Source organism: Octodon degus, unplaced genomic scaffold (genome assembly GCF_000260255.1).
Source record: "Octodon degus isolate 3935 unplaced genomic scaffold, OctDeg1.0 scaffold00147, whole genome shotgun sequence".
Taxonomy (NCBI): Eukaryota; Metazoa; Chordata; class Mammalia; order Rodentia; family Octodontidae; genus Octodon; species Octodon degus.
The window spans coordinates 5,521,269-5,530,284 of NW_004524723.1; the positions used below are offsets into that span (position 1 = coordinate 5,521,269).

Consider the following 9,016-nt stretch of genomic DNA (forward strand, 5'->3'; position numbering starts at 1 on the left):
TTCTTCTTCTTCTTCTTCTTCCTTTTTCTTCTTTTTCTTTTTAAATTAATTAATTTTATTGGTCTCCACTGTCCTCTTTGACAAAAACAAAACTGCCTGGTAAAGGTTAGAGCCATTTAAACTGACATTTTACCTGGTTCTTTGACATCTTCTTTCATCTTGGATTCCTGAAACCCAGACAGTAATGTAACATTAATATGCTGCTAATAATCTCTTAACATTAAGAAAATAAACTTGGATATATATGGTACATAGAAACCAAAATGAAAAGCTCCAGTAGTGGGACTCTTACATGAATTAGGTCCACATGTCATCGCATAGCCACTTGCTAGTCACAATAATCATTAGTGAAAATGAGACACAAATGAAAGAAATCCCAAATTTACACCAAGCAGTAATTTATTTTTGTGTTTTAAGACAGGATCTCCCTAAGTAATCTAGGCTGGCCTGGAAATTACAATCTTCCCATCTCAACCCCTCAAATGCTGGGGTTACAACCCTGTACCACTGCATCTAGCTCTGCACCACGTGTCCAAGGTACAGGGAAAGACCTAAATCAGAAAAAGAGCTTTAGCTCATGGTATTTTCCCCATTTAACATTTATTGTTTACTATACAAGCAAAATGGTTCCATGTCTTCAAAGTAGTCATTTCAATTAATCCTCAATAATCTGCCAATCTCCTTTACAATTAAGAAAACATTACCTGCAGTATGAATCACTGTCCCCTCAAGATAATGTAAAGAGAAAAAGAAAACAGCAAGTTCCACATTATAAAAATTCCAAGGCCAATAGGCACCAAATTTTGTATCCCAAATGAGGAACGGCAAAACTCTCAGCACTTTCAACGATGGGAACAGCCCACGATGGTACACATACCACAGGTTCACCACCACTGTCCTAAGCCAAAATTACTGTAACTCTTGCATCTTGCTTTCCCAAGTGTCTAAAATCAAACAAAAATGCCTCGTTCTTCATTATTCTGTGCTGCTCCATCCCTGTCCTTGCTCCCTCCCATACATAACCCACTTTGCTAGCTGCACTTTGATGCGTGCCTCTCATCCTACTTTATCTCCTTCGCTGAGATTCCCACCTTGAAGAACAGCTGGATCCCCGCATGCCCTCAAGTTCACTTACATTTCTTGAAATTTTCTTCTTAGAGACTGGGACTTCATCTGGAGTGGTGGGCAGCTTGATAGTTAACTGGAATGTTCCTTTTCCTGGCAAGATTAACTCGTGATTTGTTTTTTGCAGGACTTTCTGCTGAACTGAAATGTCAAAAAAAAAAAAAAAAAAAAAAAAAAGGAAGAAGAAGCAGCAGCTAAGTGACAAGTAGCCTTCATCTATACAAGTATTCCATGATTTCCATGGGCTTCCTCGGCCTAGGTCAATGGCTCAGCTATTCTTTTAAGAGACACTATATATAATAAAAAGAGGGAAACCTCAGTGACAGATGTGGATTGTAGTTTATCTTCCAACATATTTTTAAATAAGTCATGCCTGAGTTTGGACACAGAGTGACCCCCAAGGGCCCAGCACTGAAATGTTAGCTACCAGTCTATGAGCCAATGGGAAGTGGTGGGACCTTCAAGAGGCAGAGCCTGGAGGGAGAAGGCAGGTCACAGGTGCCAGCCCTTAAAGGGGAAAGGAGACCTTCCTTCTTCCCTTTTCCCCTTCCCATCCTGAGATGAGAGCTTCTTCTTTCAACAACTGCCACCAGGATGTACAGCCTTGCCATGGACCCAGAAGGAATAGGCCAGTGATCCAAAGCTGACCCCTCCAAAACTGTTGAGCCAAGTTATTTCCTTTCTAAAAATTGCTTATCTCAGGTATTTTGTCACAGAAATGGGAAGCTGACACACAAACACAGTTAAGCCTTGCTACAAACTCTCAGTCTTCTCATCTCTTAATGAGGTTAGTAAAGATTGTTTTGTACCAGTTCAGAAGAAATTGAAAAATTATAAAGAATTTAGTGCAGTACCTATCACACAGGCAATCAAAAAGTTGTGATACTCATTCTACACTGACATGAAATAATTAAGGCAACTCTCCTGAGAGCCAGGCAGACTGGGTGCTGGGACATGACATAATTTCAGAAGGGATTCGGGTGGCCATGAGTAAAATGACCAGGAGCCTAGGTCGAAAGCTATTTTAGCTCATTTGTTAGTCTCTAATAATAAAGGCCTGCCATGTGATAACAAAGGAGGTAGAAAAGAAAGGAAGAGTGAGATTTGAAGGATATAAATAAAAATAAAAATAATTAGCACATGAAGAAATGAGTACCAGTGAACAAACTGAACAGTGGACAAAAGAAGTTCAGAGACCTGAATCCGACCTTTAACTCTGCCACAAACTAGCAAAGAGACTGTAAGGAAGTGCTTTAACTTCTCTGGACTGTTTCCACCCTCAAAAGGGAGAAAATCTGTGAATACTTTCTGCAGTACCATCAAGAATAATTGGGCGGGCGAGATAGCTCAGCAGACTAAGCACCTGCTTAGGTGAGCGCAGGAACTGGGGTTTGATCTTCCACCCCACATGCCAAGCCACGTCCCAACCCCCCGTGGTGCTCTGAGCCAACCACCAAGTCTGGGTGTGGTGGTGCAGGTCTACAATTCCAGTGCTGAGAAGGCTAAAAACAAGAGGATCACTTTGAGTCTGAGCTGCATAGTGAGACCCTATACCAAATACATTAAAAAAAAAAGAATACAAACATGAGTGGAAAGTTATTCAAAAGAGCAGCCAGAGAGAGCAAAGGGAAATCAACGTCACTCAGACTATGGAGAAAAGGAAAGGAGTTAAGGGAGGAGGCACTCTCAGCATGGTCGGTGTAAAGAAGTCAAGGAGAAAGTGACATTTGCCAGTGCCCTGGTGTTCCTGGTCCTGGCTGCAGCTGTGGGACAAGCACTGACAACAATGCTGTGCTCTCGTGTAGCTGGCCTGATGATGTCAGACTCTCTCATCAAGAGGGGTCACCCGATCCCTTTGGTCCAGTCTGAACTTCACTCGGATACCACTCAAAAGGCCTCAGAGACAGTCTGGGAAGGGCCTCCAGAATCTAATCTTCCCTTTATAGTCGTGGACTCCTAAAGATCTGTGCTGAGCTGACTGAGGCCCAAGGACTAGCGGACTAGTGGGGAACCCTGAAGCCCATGGACACACTGTTCTGTAAGCCATATGATCTGCTCACATGCATCTTTGGATTTTTTTTTTTTAGTAATTTATTTTATCATTTAAAAAAAAATTTTAACCCTTTTGAGGGTAGTACCAGGGATTGAACTCAGAACCCTGAGATTGCCAGGCAGGCACTTATTCTACTGAGCTATCTCCCTGGCCCACATCTTTGGATTACATTCATTTTATTATTGCCCAGACTTCATGTTGCAGTTCAAATCCAAAATATCCCCTGAATTCTTGTGTTTGGAAGGTAACTGGATCATAAGGACATTATATTCACTGATTTATTAATAAGGAATAATAAATTAATAATAATAATAATTCTGATGAATCCACAGCTAAATGTGAGGTGGGGCAGCTCTTCTCCCTCTGCTTCCTGAACGCCCTAGGGTGAGCCCTTCCCCTCCACAGGGCCCCACTGTGTTCCTGTTGGGGTGAGCTGATCATTGTCTGAAAGCATGAGCCATAATAAATCTCTCCTCCTTTCCACTGGAATTTGGGTATTGTGTCCACCGACAGAAAAGTGGCTAAGACACATTGACAGAGTCCTCTCTCAGCCTCTGAATGTGCCAGTGCTTTCTCTAGCTGCACACAGTGTGTACAGACACAAACATTTCAGGAGAGAAAAGGCAGTAATGTCTGAGTGATCCCCACCCAACAGGGAGAAGGTGAATCTGGGACGGAAAAGAGCAGGACTCTGCCTTCCCTTGCCCACACTGGAAGCTTGCCCCCTGCATCAACCTCAGATCATCTATATATAAGTTTATTTAAGTAGATGGGTTTCCTTACCCAAGGTGTAGGAGCCAAACTGTGACCAGAAAGTATAACAAAATGTGCACATCCTAAATGTGGTTTAAAATGTTAGGTCAGAGGCTGATGGTATATATAGCTCGGTGTGAGAGCACTTGCCTAACATGGGTGAGGCCCTGATTCCATCCTCAGCCCAGAAAAAAAGAAAAGGAGGAAGAGGAGGAGAAAGAAAAGGAAGACTTGGGGGAATAATCATTTTTCAGAAATCCAGGTAACTCTATAAAAGCCAAATATCACTTCCTATTCCTTCTTATTTGCTAGGTGCGCTCTACGCAGGAGCGCTGGTAGACTCATTTCTACTCTTTGGCTGCTGGAGGTTTGGATGAATTGAAGTCATGTTATGCTGTGCGCCTGCACCTGCTGAGGCCATTTCCTGGCATGGAGGGTGGAGGGTGGAGGGTGGGGGTGGAGGGCAAGAGTGCTTGGAGGACAGCCAGCACTGGCTGCTCACTATCAGCAAACTCTTGATGAGGACATAGTTGAACAGTGGTTCCCAAGAAGGAAACTGAAACTGAAAAGGTACTTTCCACCCCCTAAGAACTTTGACTATAAACAGTGTCCATAGGTTTTCAGTTACTTGAGCTGAGAAATAAGGGAAAAGTGACCACTGGGCCAGGCTGAGGCAGAGGAGGAGGGGTAGGGGCCTGCAGCTGTGAGAAAGTCTCACAAGGTGGCTGCTTATACTCTTACGCTGTGACATTTTACATAATTATTTCCATTTTTGTTCATTTGGTACTATCAGCAGACAACAAGATTCTCCAAGTTCAGGCGCTGGGGTCACCTGAAAGGCTGGTTTCCACCCGCTCACATTCACAGAAAGACTCTCTCCAACACAGCTGCCCAGGTCAGGGAGTTCAGGGACAGGTGGTCTAGGCCCACAGTCTGAGCATCAGAGGCTGGTGGGAGCCCAAGAGAGAAATCCCCAGGGCAGGTAGGACCCTGAGGTTGACAGCTGGAATTGAATCGGGCAGGTGGCCAACTGGGCCACAGTTTAGTGATTCAGCCAGCTTTTTTTTCTGAAAGCTTCCTGATGAAGGCAGTCCTTGGAAGACACTGTCCTTGGTTTTCCATAAATAAAGAGTCCCCAGGGCTCTTCCATTTTCACTCTCTTCAGACCTATCGGAATGTCCTCTTTCTGCCCATTTCCCCCGGCTGGATCCCTGCAAGGCTATTCTGCCCTGCCTCTCCTCTGGCCCAAAAGCTTCTCTTGGTCCAAAAGCTTCTAGACGCACTGAGAAACGGATGGGACTCCTCTGCATCCTGAGGGACCAGGCCCTTTGGGAGCCCAGAAGGCTCAATCTGAGTGCCCCAGTCTCCCTTCCCGAGTAGGAACAGAACAGGGAAAGTAGCGAGAACTTAGCTATTCAAACTCGGGACAGGAGAGTCTCCCACCCACCATCACCTCAGAGGACTATCCGCTGCCACTCTATGGGCCACCCTGAGCCGAGGAGGAGGCAACAGTAGGCTCTGCCTGTCGTTATCTGCAGCACAGGGCCTTCCCTCCCTGCGCAGGCCACGGCGAGGACCCTACTTACTCCCGCACCAGTTGACGTTGAACAGCACCACAGCTCCCCAAGTGACCTCAGACGGTCAAGAAGCCTTGGGAATCTCTGGGAATCGTGAGGAATTATTAGGAGTCCTCAGTTTTCTTAGTGCCCCCCCCCCAACAACAACAACAGCAACGGGGGGGGGTGAGGATTTAGAAAGAGGGGGAGACCCGCACCTCCAGCCCCGCGGGACCGCGCCTGAGCGCAGCGCACAGAGGAACCGCTACCACAGGGTGCGCTCGAGTCCTCCTGGCCCCCCACCTCTGGACCGCTACCACGGGCGCGGCCGCCGGCGGATCCTGCATCCGCCGGCCCGGACCCGAATCTCCTCTGAAGAAAGAGCCGTCGCCCCTTCCTCGCCCTCCCCGTGCGCCCCTCACCGTCCTCGGAGAAGAACACTATGAAGCGCGCCGGGCTTGTGGGGTCTCTGCGGACCTCACACTCGCTCCCGACTCCGGATCGCTTGGCGCTCTGGAAGTACAGCTGCAGCTTGGTGCCCAGGTTCTTGGGAGGGTCAGGGCCCCAGGACCCCTCAACCAGCAGCGAGAAGTTGCGGGACGCAGCCATCCTGGGCTCCGCCGTCCCCGACTGCGAGGCCGCGGCTCCTGCGGGAAGTTAACCCTACCCCTTTCACTTTCGTTTCCTAGAAAAGCAGTCACAGCGGGAGTTTCTGCCTTCCTCTGGGCCGCCCCCAGACCGAAGACCATCCCCAGTCCACACCCTCTGCTCCGTCGCAGCAAGGACAGAGAACGCCTGGGGATGGCTCAGGCCGCTCCGACCTCGGGTCCCTGCCACTTGCGCCCCGCGCGGTCCCCAGACGTCGGCCCCGGGTCACCGGACGGTGGTCGGTGGACGGAGAATTGTTCCTGTTTAAAAGGCTACAGGCCGACTTTTTACAAGGGAATAAGGTGGCCAGCAAACTGGGGTCCTCTTAGGAAGTTCATTTCGAAGCTACTTTTTTAAAAATTTTATTTATTTATTTATTTATTTGGAGTTAAACTCAGGCCCTTGCGCTTGCCAGGGAAGCGCTTATTCTACTGAGCCGTCTTCCCGGCCCCTGAAGCTACTTTCAATCACCAGTAGTTGGTACCTTAGCACAATCATACCTTGCTGTCTTCCCTTTTGAGTTCTGTTTCCAGATCTGTCAATATTAGGTGTCTAGAAATGGGATAAACGACACACTCCCAGATATTGTGGCATGTTTAGGAGGAGCCGTGTGGAAGGACACAGTCCCTGCCTCCACTGAGCACAGCAGCTGTGGGGGGCACAGGAGGGGACTCTAGAAAGGCATTCTGGGATAAATGTGCTGCAGGTGGCTATAGCAGAGCGACAGCGCTCAGATGGTCAAGGCAGGGCTTGCTGAGCTGGAGAGAAGGAAAAGCCAGAAGACGACTCCGTGGTCTTCAGTGGGTGGCTCGAGTAAGTGGGTAAAAGGCGGTATCATCCTCGATGGGCAGCCCCGGGTGGCCAGACAGGTGAATGAGAAGCTGAGACTGTAGCCCCACCCATGATAAAAGTGTTTCCGGTCAGAGGGAGGTGCAAGTGCTGGAATGTTACCAACAACAGCAGCGTCCATCATCCTCTGCGTCCCAAGCAGCCTGGTCTCCCAAGACGGATGGGAAGAGGAAGGAAGGAAGCGGAGGCAAGCTCTCCCCAGAGCGTGAACGTGAAGAGGAAGGAGGTGGGCGGTAGCTAGTTGGCTATAGGATCTAGACGTGTTATTTTTGGCTTTGCTGACCCTAATTTTTTTTTTCTCCCAGTGCCTTCAGGGCAGGTTTGTCTGGCTTGGCTTGTGGGGATCGAACCACAACAACCTGAGCCTGACTGCTTTGTTGAAGCAGCCACTTAAAAATCTGAGCTAAGGGGCAGGGCACCGACCCTAAATATTTTTAAGCTAGGAAAGTCTTAAGCATGTGTATAAGCTGGTAGGAAGAGTGAAGATCAAACACTGATAGGAGATGGTGGAAAGGCTTCCTGGTGGCACTGGGAACCAGACACTTTCCCTGGGCACCGGCAGCCGCTCCTTCTCAGTGCCCACTGACCAGAGAGAGTCCATGTCTCTGGGTCAGGGGTCCCGTCCTCTAGGACCCGCCAACATCAGAGCTGCACTCTGCAGAGAAGCACATTGCACAGCGTCTCTTGATCAAGATGAAACTGAACGTCAGGATGAAGAGAACCAGAGCTGGGCCAAAGAGTTTCCTGGGGCTTTTGTTTCTGATCTATGAGGTGTGATTGAATGTTCAAATTTTTTTTAATGTATTACAGTAAGATATGTGTGGCCTTAGGCAAACGTAGGCAAGTGCAGGGACTGTGGTTGTATCCCACACCAGCCCCACCGGGCTGAACCAGCCACCAAAAAAAAAAAAAAAAAAAAAAAAAAGTGCGTGGCCATTAATTTCCCTTAAAATATTCCCCTGTGCTTCAAACTATTAAGCCATCATTCTTGCCATTTTTGGAAGCAGTTCTGAAAGTCCACTTCTGTGAGTGTCTTCTGTTGTACTGTGCTGGCTCCCTCGGTGTCCTGAATTCATGTGAAATTTTTCATGGTCATTATGACCTGAGGGAGAGCCAGAGGTCACACGGTTCCATATCTGATAAAGAACATGGATGATGACACGGCCTCATGTTTCTCAGAGCCTGGATGACACCTACAGCAGCGTACACTATTTTTTAGCATGCCTGGTAAAGTCACCCACGAAAGAGAACTTCACGAACTGAGTCAGAAAGCAGAAAGCGCAATGGGGTGTGGTTAAAGTGAGAGGGAGTATTCTGGGGGGACTTAATGAAACTGTCCTTTACTGTAATTATTTCTATGTACCTGCTGTAGCTTCTGATCACACCGCGTGTAATAGTGCCCAACTGCATCCTACTGTCTTCGGCTTTCTACCTCCAGGGGGAGCTATTCATCTGATCCCCAAACTTTTGGTCCTGGACCCCAGCAGGAGCAAGTGAAGGGGACACAGCAAGGGAGGTCTGATCCCGGCCAAACAGTGTGGACTTTCCTATGGTGTCCTCTCTGTCTCACCTCAAAACACAACAAAACTCAGCAGCCCCTTCACCCAAGTTTAGGGCCCAGATACTGGGCAAGTAGTTCATCCTCCTCACATCTGCATGTTGTAGGAATGAGGTTTCAGCTGGCCATTTGGGATTGCTGTTTAAGATTTATGTATTAGCAGCGAGCCTCGCCACTGGGGCTCCGCTTATCTTTCTGGGTGGACCGGTAAGGAGCCATTAGAGGAACAGGATGGTGGGTCTTGAAAGCCATAATGGTAGGCAGGTTGTTAAATATTAGGGCCTCATGTTAAACATGATGGACAAGGGAGGGGTCCAAAATAGCAAAATAGCTTTACCAACTACAGAAACAAAAACTTTAATACATCATACACTTACAGGCATGCATTAGGTCTCAGACCCAAAGTAATCCCACAGAACACAGGGCCTTAAGGACCTGTTAAGGTTATACATTGTCCACAGCCTGGCTGTCTAT

General features: G+C 47.8%; 1 protein-coding gene across 1 annotated transcript in view; it reads right to left on the bottom strand.

The window, feature by feature from the left end:
- Parp14 (poly(ADP-ribose) polymerase family member 14) overlaps positions 1-6,426 on the bottom strand; it is a 51,013-nt gene extending 44,587 nt beyond the window's left edge. The window contains exons 1-3 of the mRNA XM_023702224.1: positions 5,910-6,426; positions 1,136-1,266; positions 134-167 (exon numbers count right to left, since the gene is read on the bottom strand). Coding sequence (XP_023557992.1) covers positions 134-167; positions 1,136-1,266; positions 5,910-6,096 — 352 coding nt within the window. The 5' untranslated portion in view covers positions 6,097-6,426. The remainder of the gene's footprint in view (positions 1-133; positions 168-1,135; positions 1,267-5,909) is intronic.
- Between the last annotated feature and the right edge of the window lie 2,590 nt (positions 6,427-9,016).